This window comes from Gobius niger (assembly GCF_951799975.1).
Source record: "Gobius niger genome assembly, chromosome: 19".
NCBI classification, from domain to species: domain Eukaryota; kingdom Metazoa; phylum Chordata; class Actinopteri; order Gobiiformes; family Gobiidae; genus Gobius; species Gobius niger.
In genome coordinates this window covers 2,863,753-2,881,831 of record NC_136870.1, presented here as the reverse complement: position 1 = coordinate 2,881,831, position 18,079 = coordinate 2,863,753, and the positions used below count along the sequence as shown (strand labels likewise).

Here is an 18,079-nt window from a genome sequence, read left to right as displayed (position 1 = left end):
TGGACTGGCCCCTCAGTACCTCACAGACCTCATCCAAATGTACTCCCCAGTGCGCGCTCTGAGGTCTGAGGGCCAGCTCCAGCTTGTGGTTCCCAAGACGAACCGTAAAACCAGAGGGGACAGAGCGTTCTCCGTTGTCGGCCCCAAGCTGTGGAACGCTCTGCCCCTTCACGTCCGAACGGCCCCCACCCTGGAGTGTTTTAAATCTCATCTTAAAACACACTTTTATTCTCGGGCTTTTAACACCGCGTGAGTTGTGTGGTCCTCTGTGTCTTTTTCTTTTCTTTTATTGTTTTAATTTTCTTTTATTGTTTTAACAAATTGTATTAAATTTATTTTATTATTGCATCTTATTTATGTTTTAAACTATTTTATCGTTTTAGCTGAATGTATAGTTTGGTTTCACTTGATTTTATTATATTTATTTATTTTTTATTCCTATATTGCCGATTTTATGTGCAGCACTTTGGAAACACTTGTTTATAAAATGTGCTATATGAATAAAGTGGATTGGATTGGATATAATGACAAGGATCTGCACCTTTTTAAACACTGATGCACCGTGATCCATCGCTGGGACAAACTTTTATTGGGATATTTGTAAATTGGCTGTATTACAGTTTTAGGCACCCAAATCTGATATGTAAATGTGGCAATTCTGCGTGAGTTAAAGATTGCTGTTGATCCACTTTTGCACGTGCTACTCGCACATGAGCAAACGCTCTGTAAATAATGCCCATAGTTTTAGGTCTCAAAAGCTCTAGAACAACCAGTGGCCATGTTTGATATGGATATAAGAGGGCATAAGAGGGAGAAAAACAATGTCTCTCAGTCATAGATATAAGATAGAAGAGATCAGCCTCATTCATAGTAATGATCCCGAGTGATCTGTGAAATTAACATGGCAGCTTAGACTTCTCCTATGACGCCTGTTCCTTAAAAGGGGAAAAAAGGCGGGAAGCTCTGCCCTGGCTACCAGCCTACAGAGCTCCAGAGCCTGTCAATCATTGACTTAAGCTTAGGTTTGTATTTGTAATATACAAAAAACCAGCGTTGTTAAAAATATGATACATACCCCAGCGTTGTCACATGGGTCATACGCTTTTTCAGCTCCCATTGTTCTAATCTATCAGGAGAGCCAAGGTTTTTTTTTTCTAATCAGCGGTAAATGACAAAAAACACATTGGCAGTAGGTGAATTTTGTGATTCATAATTCTGTTCGAACATTAACGCAAAACCGCTAAAACCGCCACTGACTGCCCTTCATTGATTGGTTTACTCCGCTTCCTGTTTGCTTACGTATGTTACGCTGTAGAAATAAAGTTGATGCGGTGACTCTGAGTCTGGATTTTCTAGGCTAGCGTCTTTAAACCAATCCAATAATAAAGCTGTAGAGCAGAGTCACTGCAGATCCACAACAGTAAATCCACGTTTTGAGGGCTGCGCTGTACATTGCGAGCCTGGCCAGCCAGAATACATGCTTTTCCTATTATTTACAAAGATGTGTATCTGTGATCAGAGGTGATTTCTTCAAATTGAAATGGGTGATTGACAAGCATATTACCCAATCAGAGTAAAGGTCTTACAGGTCTATGATATAAGTGACTAAAACACACCAATCAGACATAAAGAAAAGGGTGATGTTCTGTATGACTATGACCGGATGTGTGGTGTGCAGCACCTTGTCCAGGTCCATGCAGAGCTCCTCCATCTCCCCCTGAAGTCTCTGCTTGGACTTCTCCAGAGAGGAGCACTTGGCCTGAGTGGCTTCCACTGCCTCCTCGGCCTCCTGCAGACGGGACGCCAGCTTCTTCCTACAGAACATCAGAGAAAAGGCATCTGGCATACAGGAAGCTCACTCACCTCAGCAGACAAACCGACTTTTTGGGGCTTTTTAGAAATGTTGTAATGCTATTTCCTTATCAAAAAACACCCCCAAAGTGTTTTTTTGGCTTAATTCCGGCAGTTCTAAGCAATCCTGAAAAAAGAAGGAAGTGCCTGAGGCACTTCCAGGTCAGCGCTGCCCCTGCGGACAAAACAAACGCACCCCCTGAGTGTCTGAACAGATGTCATGCTTGCACTGCGAGCTGTGAAGATGGAGGTCTTTCTAACCTACTCTGGACACACCTGTTCTTTTTTCTTACCTAACGATAATGTCACGGAGAAAGAAGAGGACACTCGTCAGAAGTTGTTTTTCCTCTCTGGGATTCAACGACTATCAGTCAAAATAGTTAACTTTTATAACCAACGCGAGTCCCATAATGTAAACACCCGATGAAGCGGCCAGGACAGAGCGGTGAGTCAATCAAACGTGTGTTAGTGTGTGTGTGTTAGCGTGTGTGTTAGCGTGTGTGTTAGCCATTTATGATGCTGTGTTGCAGATGTCAACTACCCATTGCTGTGGTATTTTTATTTCTACTACAGTAAAGCGGAGAGAGGGGGCGGAGTTAACTGAATCGAAAGCGTTGTGTCTTCAGAGTTTGAAAAATACCTCCAGAAAATACTTACATTTATCACAAAAAATTGTGCTCCATAGTGGTAGTGGTACAATATATCATATAAATGCCTATACTTTACTTTGGATTGGCTAAAATAGCATGATGCAGATCCTTTAAGGTCTCCTGACCTGAACAACATTAAAGCTCTGTGGATAAACCTCCAAAGAGTAGTGACAGAAAGGGCTAAAATCCCTTAAACAAGAACTGAAAGACTCCTGTTTGAGTCTTTTTAATGGAAAGCTTTCAAGGCTTTAAAGTTTAAAGCATTTAAAGCTGTGATACTAGTAGTAGTGTGCAAGAGTTTGATAGTAAGTGAGATGAAAGAATTGAAAACTCTGCACCGCTGTTGCGCTCCAAAAGAATTTATTTCGCACCACAAGGTATTGTTTCGGGCGTCACTAGCCCTTCGTCAGACAGTTAAATGTTGGCTACACACACACACACACACACACACACCGGTATTTATTGTTCATAATGAGGCGATCACATGACCTACAACAACACATGGGTCATCACATGACCTATGAATGAGAGTTTACATAGATTGTATGTGGGACAAATATTAGAACAACATTTATAAGGACCAATATTAGTACATCAAGGGGAGACGATGTACATGAACAAATAACTGCGCAAACACTGAAGTAAAAATGTGCAATCGGTCAATCAGGTCAAAGTCTTCGTTGAGCCCTTTTGGACAAAGTGTATCAAGAGAATATATCCAAAATGCTTCTCTTTTGACTAGAGCAGCATTTATGTCCCCGCCTCGGTTTCAGAGTTTGACTTGTTCGATGCCTGTGTAATGAAGCGTGCTAACATTGTGTGTTTGAGTGAAATGGACAGCGACTGGGCTTTTTGTGTCCTGGCTTCTGATATTGCTTCTGTGTTCGGGGGTTTCTGTTTTTTAGTGGTCTGGAGGTTTTCCCAATATAGGCTAGCCCACATGGGCATTTGAGCATGTAAATTACATTGCTGGTGTTGCAACTGATAACTCCTTTGATTTGGTATGATTTACCAGTTCTTGGGTGATTAAATGTTTTTTGTTTTTTGTGTAAAGTTGCATTGTGTGCAGTGGCCGCATCAGTCATTGCCATGAGGCACATTTGTTAAATCATAGAAATCATAAAAACACACTGGCACATAATTGAATCCGACCCTTCCTTCAAAAATGTTTTCTCACTTCCACCTAGAGTGGTGAACAAAAGACCGCCCAATTTGAACACCAGGCTAGTCAGGGCCAATCTGCCCATTCGGTCTCAACCCCACTTCCTGCCACAAATACCGGTGTGTAGCCAACATTTCACTGTCTGACGCAGGGCTTGTGACGCCCGAAACGTTACCTTGTGGTGCGGAATAAATGTATCATCTCTTCCCCGCACTTCATTATTCACATTATTCGAAATGTAGATTTTCCGTTTACTTCCAAAGAAAGAGTCAAATATCAGAGGACAGACCTGGTCTCTTGGAGCTCGTCGGCGTGCTGCAGTGCCTCTGACTCCTGCTTGCTCCTCCACAGCCCCACCTCAGTGTTGAGCTTGGACACCAGCCTCTGCAGCTCTTGCCTGCTTTCCTGCTCCTCCTCCAGCTGCTCTTTCAGCGCTGAACCCTGCTGCCGAGCCTGGGCCAGAGCGCTGCTGACCGCCGCCTTACTCTGGACACAATACAGTGGGGCCATTAACCAGGGCGGAATGAATTGGATGGTGGTGTGTGCCAGAGAGAGACGTAGAGCTTTATGTGAGGAGTTTGCATGTTCTCCCTTGTTTCCCTCGCCACCAAACCCATGTACAACAGGCCACTGGACCGCCTTAGGACTGCCTCCACAAGCATCCTCTTCCTAGCATGGATTTTCCAGACTGCTTGGATGACGGTTTCTGCTGCCTGGGGAGGGACATTGAGGGGAATCGACGGGCACCATGGCCGCTCCTAGCTGGGAAGGACAACAAGGACTCCAGGCAGGTCTCCAGCAGACCTGAGGACAGGACCACAAATGGAAAGGCTCAGACTGGGAACTGGGAACTGAGGCCACAGGCGAGCCACTCACAGACTCACAGGACCTAGCACTGTGTTGCTGAGCACGAGGAAGGCCCAAGGCAAGTCTGAGTGTCCCAAACAACTGCGTCATTGTAGGCTGCAGTGATTGACGTAAGCCGTTTGTGTTGGGTGCAAGAAACATCCATTAGTTTGGGAATAAGTGACTGCTTCTCACATGACTCCATGGACAGATGGTGGACTTCTTCTCTGAGATTTGCAACAATCAAATTGTCATTCTCCTGTAGCTCTGCAGTGAGATGACAAATGTCAGCTTTGAAGTCAGTAACAGATGTATTGTCTTTGTTCTAGGGGGTCGTAGAGTCCGCTCATGTTGTCCTGAGACATGACTGCTTCCTGATCTCTGATCTGACTAACTTGCTTTAACTAACCCTAAAGTCCAGTTGGATCAAAGAGCAGTGCTCAAAGAAATTTACTTTTCAGGAGTTTCAAAAGTAGGAAGAAGAAGAGACAGTTATTCAATGTGCACATGCATGTGTGTGTGCTGAATTACGTACTGAACAAAGGCGATTGTAAAGACTCAATGATTCTTCTTTTATTATTGTAATATGCTTCTACCAAGAGTGGTTGGACAACACATGGTCATCTTTCCAGAAGGCTAGAATATAGTTAGGTTTTCCTACCTATGCTAATCTTAATGACAGTGTTATTAACGAGTGCTTGATGTGACAGAGCCAAGTGATGTAGAGAGAAAAATGATTGTAGACAAATTCAAGCATGGCAGCCGTTCCTGATGGTTTGGTCTCATTTTGAAGACATTTGTTTTGTGCCAATAAACTGTCTCCATAGTGGCGTACCTTGACCTCCTCGTCTAGCTGCTTCCTGAGCTCCTCCAGCTGTGATTGGAGCACAGTTTTGTTCCGGCTCATCTGGTTGGCTCTGCTCTCTGCCTCATCCATCCTCCGGCTCATGTCTGCATTATCAGCTGCACAGGAAGGAATGAATATGAGAATCAGAATACTTCTGTAGATGTTTTCACCTGAAGGCGATACGCTGCAGGTGCAAACATGGATTTTTCATGCAGTGGTTGGTGGTCGGACAGGCTGATTGCAGAGACTGGCTTCCATCAGTCTACTCCAGGGCATAATGATGACAGTGTAGCGCTTTGAGAAACTTGGTAATACAGGCTTGTAAAGTGCAATACAACTGTGAGGCATTATCATTTATTGAGCTCTGAACCCCCCCAAAACAAGGTGAAAGTTTTACAGATTTTTTCCACTTATAATTCATTTATCTTATAATTTATTTATTTAAAAAAAGATGCAGTCCCACTGAAAAATTTTGGCCACTTTCTCCTATTTATATCAGGAATGTCCTGCTAACGTTCACATTGATATCATTTCCCATTCATCTTGATCCAATAACTGTAAGTGTCACATCTTTACTGCACCAGTTGTGAAATAACTCAGGCGTCAGGGACTTTACTCAGGCCTTCAGCAGGTACCTGTGAGTCGGCTCTTGGCCGTGGTGAGCTCGGACAGCGCCCTCTGTAGGTCATCCCCTCTCCTGTTGGCCTCACAGAGCTGCTCCTCCATCTTCTTCAGCTGGGACTCTGACAGCATCTGTTCATCATCAGCAGACACATTCACATCTCTGTTTCTGATCCCAAACTACAATCGAGTGAGGTCCAACAGACCGCTAACGGACTTTTACTGTCGTGGTGTGGAGGTGGAATGAGGACCCAGATGCAATCAGCCAACCAAAATACTGAAAATAAATTTAATGGACGATTCCAAGGACAAAATGCAAAAACCAAAAACTCACAAAATTGAACCACGACACAGACACATGAGCGACAGACATGAACGACAATGATCCAACAAAGACAAGGGAAAACAGAGGGGTCTAAATACACAAGGAACAGGGAACAGGTGAAACACATTCGGGCGGGGCAGGTGATCAACAAAGGGGAAGCAAAGCAAAATCACAAGGACAGAACAGACAAGTCAAAATAAAACACTAAGGACAAGAACACTAAGCAAAATAAAGGGGGAACTGAACATGACAGACAGAACCGTGACAGCTACACTAATAATCACTCATTGTTCTCTCAATTAAACGTCCTGAAAAGAGTCATTAAATAATCAGAAGCATATGTTTTGTTTTTGCTTTTTCAGGACAGGATTACTGAGAACGGTTACCTTGGCCTTGTGCAGGGTGTCCAGTGTGGCCCCCATCTGGTCGAGCTCTGTCTGCAGCAGGCTCTTGTCCTTCTCCAGCCGTGCTCTGGTCCTCTGCAGAGCCGTGCACTGTTCGCTCAGCTCCGTCACCACTTCGCCGTGCCGCCTCCTCACCGCCGCCAGCACCGCCTCGGATTGGACCGCGCCCTCCTCCAGGTCCCGCCTCAAGCGCGCCAGCTCTGCCTCTCGCTTCTTGTTCACATCCATCTGTTAGAGCAGGGGTTCCCAAACTGTTCAGGTGTGCAGCGACCCCCGACAATGACCATGAAACAACCAGACTCCTGCTTTTATAGTACAGATAGAGAGCAGCGAAGCAGTCACACATTTAAACTAACCTCTTTGAGTCAAGTTCAATACAATATTCATCTCAGTGCATACTGTACCCAAAGCCACACCGCGATAGAGCTGGGTTTATAACACCAGGAGCACTTCCACTATATCCGCTTAGAAAATCGACATGTTTTAATTTTGTGTGACTATACTTGGATCGTATAAAGGCTCATGTAACCGTTTTTAAATAGGAAGAGCTTGGTTGCTTCAAACTTCACCTCCGTTTGGGACCATAGAGGAGAGGGGGAGAGGCTATATGCTAACGCCGTCTGTGCTCTGTTTACATGACTGGGTAGTGATGTGTGATTCCTGAACAAATCGTTCAAAATCCGAGATTCACTTTGCTGACTCAGGAGTCGTGACTCCCCGCCTCCATGAACCCGTTCATTAACTCGCCCGCCGACCCCTGGACTATTCTGTTGTCACAATGAGTGGCACTCTAATATTATCCCTCCCCGCTCCCCTTCAAGTCGGTCAGCTCTGAACGAATCGTTCATCTCATTCCGCACAGTCTATGATACTGACTCGTACTGTAACTCTCCCGCGGAGCTGCTAACCGGGTTGAAGAAAGTTGTTTCTTCTGCCTCATCTGACAAAAAAACAAGAACCCTCTACTTTTGACGAAAATGTAATTACATTTTTGTCTAGTTTTAGTCGACTAAAATTGCAAGTAAATTTAGACGACTATTCATTATAATCATGTTTAATCTTGTTCCTCTGCTTCATGGAGCTGCTCCACATGAACAAAGCTCAGAGCTGTTCCTTTGGCATTTTAGTCTCTCCTTTTCATTTTTATTTTTATTAAGTCAACTAAAGTATCTGGTGTCAATTTTAGGGTTCAAAAATATTACGGACTAAAATTAAGACTAAATATTTTAGTCGACGAAATGAACACTGCTCAGAAGTTCTATGCGGCTCCGTGTGAGCGAGTGACTCATGAACTGGGAGAAAAATAGATAAATATCATGTAATCACAAAATCATGGATTACATAAAATATGACTTTATCCAGTTTCACAGTCTAAAATGGCACCAGATTACAATCAAATCATCAAGTGTTTGTTTTGTTAATAAACAACAATTATTAATGGTGTTAACAATGTGTGGAGGCTACGTTTTATGTTGATGTATGATATTTTCCAAATTACTGTAGTATTTTCATTGGTTTAAAGCAGTACTAAGTAACGTGTTTACCTTAATAAATCCTTTCCGTAGTCCCTGTGGGGGTAATACAAGTGTTTATGGGATGATTGGAGGGTCTTTCATCTCCCCCTGGTGTCTCTGGCCAGAAAACCATGTTTGCAACTTGACTGCCACCGGTCCGGAGAAAGCAATACACACTAGTGGAATCACAAAGAAGAAGCTAGAATGCTAACGGGCAAAGCTAACTGCGGGCAAACGTCACTTTAAACAGTATTTACAGCCAGGTTTGAGTGAAAAAAAATATTTCCATTGTATAATTGGATGCACAGTAACCCTCTCTCTCGTCACCTTTCCTGTCAGCGTAGTATTTACGCTCCAAGACAATTAAAAAGTTAAACAATCGTAACTTGCTACTACACCTGCAGTTGTGCTTATGGCCTCTAGGGGGAAGAGTTACTTAGTACTGCTTTAAACAACAACATTAGACTGACTCACTGAATCAAACGACTCAAAACACCTGATTCATTTTGGTGAGTGATTCATTTTAACCCCAGTGGGTAAAATGAATCAAACTCCACATCACTAACGCACAAAGACCAGACAGATACGTATCAACTCGTCTATGGAAAAACAGTGGCCTATTCCTTTAAGGCCCATTGTAACCAAGTGCATTTTCTCCAGTTCTGCTTTACCCAAATCTGGTAAATCTTGGGTGCAGCCTGGATACTTGGTTAAGGCGGGGGTTAACAGTGATGATTGCCTGAAGTAAGAGTGTCCATGTGTAGTGATACCTGTGAGGCCGTGACCCCTCCCGCCTCCTCCAGTCTGTCCGTCAGCTCCTCCAGCTCTCTGCCCAGCTCCGCCCTCTGCTTCTCCACCTGGACAGACACAGGAGGGTTCTGTCAGAGGAAGCATAATGTACCAACATGTGGGAGAAACATGGTGATGATCACACCAAGAGCAGAGTCATGTGCTGTGTCTTATGTCCCGTCAAACACTGCGGAAAGAGGAGACTCGGCTCACAGTTCACTCACATATTTACAAACAGCTCGGCTTCCACATGTAGGGTTGGGCAACACTTTTCCGATATACCTGTACCAACATCTGGAACCAGAAAACAGAACAATAATGTGTGGCAGATCTGCAGATTTACAGTATCAGGTTTCATTTTCATTTTTTTCGATACTAGTGGAACTGGAACTTAAAAAAAAAAGTTTCCGATACTAGATTGGTGTTGTTTAACGGTGCCCAGCCCTTTCCACGGGCCACTTTATTAGGCACACCTGCTCATCACGTGTTGCACAGACTTGTGTGATTGCAGAGAAACAGACGCTGTAAAGTTGAGTTAAAGAGAGCGTGTAAAAGTGGCCGGTGCTGTCAGCATTTTGGCTGATGAAGCCTTTGTCTTTACGGCCCACATGCAGCGGCTGGAACACGGCCGTTTTACTGACTGTGTTAAAGTGGACCAACGTCAGGCACGTGTTTGTGGCTAATGAGTGCGTCACATGTTGTTACTGAAGCCAAGCAAAGGTTAGACAGGGCTTTAGCAAATAGTTATCACTGATTACGTATATCGGATCAGCGCACTCGGCCGAGCTGAGGACCTCGTAATGGTCCAAAGTGAGAAAAGCTGTTCCAGAGGGGCAGGTGCTGCGATACCACCCCTTAGTGGCCAGGGGGGAACTCTGTAATAAGGAAACCTACAAACATTTGACACAAAAACAACTGAAAAGCTTCATTTGGGCCCATGGTGGAGCGTAAAGGGCACTGTTTATCTGCGTGTGAGCCATTAAATGAAAACATGAGGGACTATTATCGGTGTCCATGACGCCAGCAGGAGGAGTTACTACAACTACAATCAATTCGCTAAACTCCACAAATAATGTATTTCTGCAATAAAGACTGACCAAATTCAAGAGACAGTGGAATATTCATGGATAAAGATTTGACAACAATGAAGAAAAGACCTTTTTGTCAGAGTGAGGAAAGGGTCAGCAGCTAACGTTAGCCACTTTTCACCATAACATTTTATATTCAAGTCATTTATTCATGAATAATATGCACCATGCGATTGAAACATTCATTCACTCCTGTTGTGTCTCAGAGTTCTCCTCCAACTCTGTTCTTGCAATGCATTGTGGTCTATTGACCTGTTGCTGGAAGGACGGTCCCGTGGGGCCTGCTGCATTTACCTCTTTTTTCTGTCCCTTTGTCGCCTGTTCAAAGCGATGTAAATGTAAATGTGTGTTTGCAGCAAATTTTGCACATTTGTGATGGTTTGAAATATTATCGCCTCATCATTGTTATTGAGATTTTTGTCAGTGTCGCCCACTCCAAATAGATGATATTAAGTTATAAATCCTGTCCCAAAGTGAATGTTCTCATTACTGTACATGTGGCGCTGTCTGAGCCAACATTCCTGTGGGGAGAAGATCCGTGTCAGTCTGTCAGGCCTGATGTTATCTGTGGAACAATGGGCCCCTGTCTGCGTGCAGGGGGGGGGGCCCAACAGGCCGCGGCGTGTTGGGATGGACCAGGGAGGGGGGCAGGTGAGGGCTGAGGTGATGGTGGTGGGGCAGTGGGAGGTTTGGATACCACCCAGAAAGTGGAGAGGAGAAGAGGAAACCTCCCCCGGCGCGCTGTCACCCACAGAAAATATGCAGCGGGTGAAGAGGCACTCTGGATCAGAGGATAACAGACACTTCCCGTCAATACCTGACATGGTTCAAGAACAAAACTACAGCTGTCATTAAAGGGAGGGTATGTATGATTGGTGATGTACACATTTTTTTTTTTTTTTCAAATTGTTTTTACTTATTTTCAACAATCTTCGCTGTCCCACAAAAAATTTACAACTCTGATGTTTGTGTTGGCACAGAGCAGGTGGTTATACCTGCTCTGTGCCAACACAAACATCTATGTCTCTACTTTCATTTTAAAAAGTATTTAATTATAGGTCCATCAGTTACTTTTTAACTGGCAAATGGACACACATCAGTTTTAGACATAAAGTGGAGAAAATCACACTTTTGTAAAACAATTCTTTTAGGCATCATTTCATAATGTATTAGCATACATTCAAAAATATTTAAAACTTCCCAAAAAGGAATTGCAAGGCAAGGCATGTTTATTTATACCACGCATTTCGTACACAAAGCTGAATGTGCCTCACAAAAGAAGATATGTGAAATGATCAGTACTGGGAAATACACAGTACACCAGGGCAGGTGCTGCAACTTCCCACTTCATAAATGTAACTGTAAAAACATCTGAAAACTACAAAGGCATCATTTCTCATTTAGTTATTTTTCTTTGCATTATGTCATGCACTCCCCATTTATTGATTTAGTGCATCTTTTAACTATTCATAAATGAACAGAAGTATTTTCCCCACGAAAACAAAAGTACTTAGTATTGGTATCATTGGGATCAGAGGAGGGATAACAGACACTTATCTTCAATATCTGACATGGTTCAAGTACAAAACTACAGCTGTAATTAAAGGGAGGGTAGAATCTGTGACTGGCTCCAGAATTTACTTGGTATCGTTTGATATCAAAATGTATGGCCCAGCACTATCTGTGGGGCCCATGAGGCCTCAAGCTCTTTCTGAGCTTTCAAATGAGGAATGGCATATTCACAGACGGTATAGTCAAACTTGTGTCTCATCTGGAACTCCTTTGTCCATCAGTCCATCCTGAAACTAAATTAGAAGCTTAAGGCATAAAATCAAAGTGTGTTATGGCGAGTGGACAATTGTTTCATATACTGTCTTATATACGTCTTTGCATTTTGTGTTGATACGGAGCTGCTTAACTGCAAAACAAATTTCACATCCTCACATCTGACAATAAAGTATTCAGCTATCCATCCATCTCTCTATCTCTCTATCCATCCATCCATCCATCCCTCCATCCCATCTCTGAAAAGTGAATGGTGACGTACCTTTGCTCTGATGAGCCGCTCTGCCTCCAGCTCCTCCTCCAGCTCCTCGATCCGCACCTGCAACACCCGACACACCCACGTTTCATCAGCACTCAGTCACAAGGTGCGAGTGTGGCTAAAGTTAGCTTAGCGGCCCATTAATTCCTCTGGCTTAGTTTAGCCTAGCCACTTCCATTCGTTTACATGGAATATTATTCTCATTCCCTTAAAATGAGAATAAACAAAGTGAAATGATATCAGAGCCAAATGTTTCCTGTTTGTACTGGACTCAAGGATATTTTAAAGGTACACTTTACACATTGTTTGAATGAATGCACTGTTCTGCTCCTAAATGTGACAGCTGTGACTGTTCCCTGTTTAAGGCAGAAACAGACAGTGTTGAAATTGACCCTCATGGGCCAAATCCAGTCAGAAAATAGTTTGTATAGTAGATTATTTAGCCTAGCATAGTTTTAGCATTGGACTGTAAATGTTGCAGTCGAAAATGCAGGAAAACATTCAAGAGAGAACAAGATGTTTTATTATAAGAACATGGTCAAATTCAATAAGCTAATATACTGTCAACTGTTTTTCCAATAGTACAGTGCAGATGGTCGTTTACGATAGAAAAATAAATTGTATATTTAAAAGAGGATTTATTTTGCTGTGATATCAAAATCTTTTTCAGTATCAAGTTTGAAATTTTAGTATCGTGACAACACTAGCGCGGACACCTTTAGCCGACATTTTTTTATTCATCTGATGAACATTTTTAGTTCTGGGCGGTTTTTAAACATACAAATTCATTTGCTTGATTTTTTTTTTCCAATGACACTTTCCTGGTTAAATAAAAAACAAATAAATAAATGTTCAAATGTAATGCGCTCGTTCACCAGCAGATGTCACCACAAAGTCCTAGTCCTAGCTGAGAACTAAGAATCCGTAAATGGTGTTTGTGGACCTGCTCCTCCTCCTCATCACTTTCCCCTCTCACTCTCGGGCTCAGATGTGTCCTGTCTTGTCGGGTCGTTATGAGAAACCCAGAGGAAGTGTTTGACAGCAGGGCCGCCCCGGGACATTCTCCGCTAAAACACACTCTTTAAACAGGCATATAATAAGAGAGCTGCGACTAGAGCTATTTGTATTGATTGAGCCACAATGACATATTTCAAAGTATTGTTAAATATATTGATACTTATAATCTGACCACTTTTTTCAGTAACGAGTCATCTAACGTGTTACTGTTTCCAAACCAGTAATCAGATTTAATTTACTTATCCAAGCACATGTCACCACAGTAGTAACACGGCACATTACTATTTTCCTTTGTAAAACAATATATTTACTTCTCGGAGAGTGACGTACAGGAGGAGAAGAGAGGTGCATTTTCTCACTGGAAATTCAGTCACTATTTTGAGTTTGAGTCATATAAAGCTAATAATATTAAGGTTAATAAACGTTGCACACTCAGTGCTGACAAAAAAAGTATATAGCGACAAAAAACACTTCCAGCTCTACATGACCGAATTTGAAGAAACACAGCACAGTGAATGTCCCACCAGGAGGTGGCAGCAGTGAGCTGATGCAGTCATGATAGATACAGATGGCATTGTGTCACTGAAGGGGGCGTGGCCTCACCAAGGAGGAAGGAAGAATCCTTTCAGAATCACAATTTTTCACTCTTATTAGCCATTTTCTGGCGGAATATAAACTTATTTATCATACACCAATAAAGTCAAGTCTAAATCGGGTCCACATGGATGATTTTTCACAGCGGATTGTTCAGTAGAAGAGCAAAAATGGCAGCTGTAGCTAGCGTTAGCATTAGCATGATGCTAACATGAAGCATCATGTTAGCATTCTCCGTTATTTATGTATTTATGGGCTGTTGAACCACTTAGCTCCTCTCCATGTCTTTATCTTTATTCAGTAGAAAACTATATTCATAATTCAGCATTTGTTAAAGTAGTTTTGGAATAATTGAAAGTTTAGATTTTTCTCCTTTTTGTTTTCCCTCTTTCAAACATGACTATACTGTATATGGGCGATTCCAGAAATGCCGTCTGTATCTCTGTGAGCTATGACATGGGTCGGAATCGTCATGGAAAGGGCTTTGATTTAGCCACAGCACGAGATAAACATGAGCGGCACTTTGAACCATAGACTGTAGAAAATAATGGACGTCTTATGCTCACTCCTCCCCGTTTACCAGAATGACCACGGCCGTGAGGCAATTCATGGCGGATTTACAGGCTCCCCCTCCCCAGCTCTGACGAAGCATGTTCCTAAAAAGGACATACGGGCGGGATTTTCACCGTAGACTCGGCCCTTGCGTGACGTGTAGCTCGCGCTGCTCCAATGCTAACAGTCCGAGCCTCATTAAATACGAGATTTCAAAAAATCATATTACGAAAACCAGCCTGGTTTCATATATTGTTATTAACCCAGCGTTATCTCAGGAGGAAGATCTAGCCTAGTCTAGCGTTGAAACAATTGAAACCAGGCTTTAAAGTAGTTTTTAACGTGTCTAAAGTCCAATGCTTTTCAATGGGGGCCTAGCGGCGATATGGAGGTACTGCAGCAACGGCGGATCAATGGCGGCCCCCACGTTTGTGGTCAAAAAGCAGGGCAGCCAGCGGCCATTGCTTTGAACTGAATCAGACTCCATTAACAGTAGTAATAATAGTGCCCTCTAGTGGTCGCCGAACAAAACTATGGTAGCTTCATATGGATAAAAGACTAATCTCACAACAGAATGACTTTTCAAAGTAACTGTGGGAACACTGCTTGGACTGCTGCACCAGTTCCCTCACAGTCTTTGTCACTAAATATAAAGCACCCATTTCCAGATATTGGCCTAATACCACATGACCTCAACCTCATAACGTCAAGTCATTTATCCCTCGTGCCATCATGCTTTATTGCTGGGTTGCAGGTTGTAGAATGTGATGATGTCACTGGACCCAGTGGGGGCAGGAGCCAGTTTATCCCAATAACTGCATTACACTTTCACAAGTTGTATCTAAAAAGAAGATGTATCACTTACAAAAATGATCATTAATATCAGTCACTGGGTCCATGATCTCTCTGTACAAAACCAAAAAAATCCTCAAAAACAACATTTTACCCCTATATAATATTATAGGCCTTTAGAATGCTGTGATCTCACCTGAAACCCAGCAATAATTTACACACATTTTCCTTCATTTTGCCACAATTTCTTCTTCAAATTTTCCCCCAAATTATTATTGAAAATTTTTCACAGATTTCTTTATTGTTCTGTTTTCTGGTTCTAGACAACAAATATTTTAGTATAGGTATCGGAAAAATAGTTCAGGTACTGGTATCAAAAACAAGTATTGTTAAAGTACTGGTATTGGAAAAAATGTAACAGTACCCAGCTCTAGTCAGGGGTCTCCAACATGTTTTATCCCATGAAAAAGGCAGAAAAAAGGCTCCTTTTGCATTGAGGATACCTGAGTGTGACTGCTCTCCTGGAAGGTTAATATAGTATTTAAACAATAAGAAAACAATGCAAGTTTCTTCTTTCTTTATCATATTTACTGATCTGCAAACAGCGTTCTTTCTGTCGAAAACAAGAAGAAACTGCATCTAAAACATGACTTATCATGGATGACTGCTGTAAATAAATGTCTGTCTCGGTTGAATATCGACGACAGAAGGAAGTGACGCATCAAGACACTTTGTCAACAAGAGCCGCCCCTAAGTGTCCCATTCATTCACAGCACAATCACAGTAGTCAGGGCAGCCGTGGATCTGTAACATGCCAAACATGCACCACACAGATACTTTCAATCGTAAAAAAAATAATAACAGGAATGAAGACTCACGTGCCATCTCAGAGCGTCTGCAGACAGTACAGCCATGTTGAGCACACTCACACTTACACTGACATGCAGCTCCCTCCGCTGAAGCCCCAGGTCCAGAGGCCCCACCCCCGTTTGTTCCCGAGGTCCCGCCCCATCAGGCTCCAGTTAGACCCCTCCCCATGAACAGAACGCTGTATCCCTGATCCAGGAGACACAGCAGCACACTAAGTATTGGTATCTCTGTTCCAGGAGACTCTGCAGAACACGAAGTATCAGTATCTCTGATCCAGGAGAGACTCTGCAGAACACTAAGTATCAGTATCTCTGATCCAGGAGAGACTCTGCAGAACACGAAGCATCAGTATCTCTGATCCAGGAGAGACTCTGCAGAACACGAAGTATCAGTATCTCTGATCCAGGAGAGACTCTGCAGAACACTAAGTATCAGTATCTCTGATCCAGGAGAGACTCTGCAGAACACGAAGCATCAGTATCTCTGATCCAGGAGAGACTCTGCAGAACAAGAAGTATCAGTATCTCTGATCCAGGAGAGACTCTGCAGAACACGAAGTATCAGTATCTCTGATCCAGGAGAGACTCTGCAGAACATGAAGTATCAGTATCTCTGATCCAGGAGAGACTCTGCAGAACAAGAAGCATCAGTATCTCTGATCCAGGAGAGACTCTGCAGAACACGAAGTATCAGTATCTCTGATCCAGGAGAGACTCTGCAGAACACTAAGTATCAGTGTCTCTGATCCAGGAGAGACTCTGCAGAACACGAAGTATCAGTATCTCTGATCCAGGAGAGAATCTGCAGAACACGAAGTATCAGTATCTCTGATCCAGGAGAGAATCTGCAGAACACGAAGTATCAGTATCTCTGATCCAGGAGAGGCTCTGTAGAACACTAAGCATCAGTAGCTCTGATCCAGGAGAGACTCTGCAGAACACTAAGCATCAGTATCTCTGATCCAGGAGAGACTCTGCAGAACACGAAGTATCAGTATCTCTGATCCAGGAGAGACTCTGTAGAACACTAAGTATCAGTGTCTCTGATCCAGGAGAGACTCTGCAGAACACGAAGTATCAGTATCTCTGATCCAGGAGAGGCTCTGTAGAACACTAAGTATCAGTGTCTCTGATCCAGGAGAGACTCTGCAGAACACGAAATATCAGTATCTCTGATCCAGGAGACTCTGCAGAACACGAAGTATCAGTACGAGTGAACTACTCGCCCCACGAGGGCGCAGTCTACAGTAAAGATAGTGTATGTAAACATCTGGTTCCCACTGTAAAATGTGCACCATAGGGAAGTGTATGAGTTGTTCAAGGGATGCGAGAAACAAAACTTTGTACTGTAAACTTGGTTCTTAATTAAACATTAATTATCTAAATACAACAAAAACACAGAACATGAAAGCAAGATAAGCAAATAAATGTAAGCATCAAAAGGCTTACTTTGCTACATATTTTATTTCTTCTGCTGATAAATGTGTGTTGCACTCAAGATTCGTGAGATTTCCCTTTGCCTTTGGATGCAGCATCAGGGCAGCGTGTGGAGTGAGATTAACTGAATCCTCAATCCTGATCTTTCCTCTTAACAACAGTTGCTTTTGGAATCCTTGCTACGTCCAAGTATATGATCTTTAAAAATGATTCCCACAAACACAATCTACAACAAAGGGGCAAAATGGTATTTTTGACGACACTGAATTCAACTTCAAAAGCCCCATAGCACTATTTTTTCCTCACAGTGGAATAAATTAGTTTCATTGTTCAGTATATTATTAAAGCGGATGAAAAAAACCCTTTGAGCACTGAACATGTAAGTTTGAAACTGTTTTATCAATGGTGAATTATTTGTTTACATTACCGGCACAGTGTTTGAAGACATTTATTTCAAAGCACAAGCTCTGCCTACACACCATGCGCCCGTGTGAGCGGTGGTCATGGTTACGTATACTTCGCTCTGCAGAGGCCAGCAGAGATGACGACAGACTGGAATGCTCCTGTCTCAGCTCCTAATCAAAGTTTCTCAACAAGAAGATATCTCTCATCCCTGCTTATGCACTCCCATAAAAACATCCGAAAAGTGTGCGCGTGCATAATGTCTTCATTGACGC

At 42.8% G+C, this 18,079-nt stretch overlaps 1 protein-coding gene across 1 annotated transcript in view; it reads right to left on the bottom strand.

The window, feature by feature from the left end:
• The window catches only part of LOC306978223 (uncharacterized protein MYH16), a gene marked incomplete at its 5' end in the record, with an annotated part of 61,142 nt that overhangs the window by 12,518 nt on the left and 30,545 nt on the right, over positions 1-18,079 (bottom strand). Inside the window, 7 exons of the mRNA XM_079576749.1 lie at positions 1,682-1,814; positions 3,953-4,149; positions 5,345-5,472; positions 5,992-6,109; positions 6,689-6,934; positions 8,991-9,077; positions 12,145-12,201. Of these exons, the coding sequence (XP_079432875.1) occupies positions 1,682-1,814; positions 3,953-4,149; positions 5,345-5,472; positions 5,992-6,109; positions 6,689-6,934; positions 8,991-9,077; positions 12,145-12,201 (966 nt within the window). The remainder of the gene's footprint in view (positions 1-1,681; positions 1,815-3,952; positions 4,150-5,344; positions 5,473-5,991; positions 6,110-6,688; positions 6,935-8,990; positions 9,078-12,144; positions 12,202-18,079) is intronic.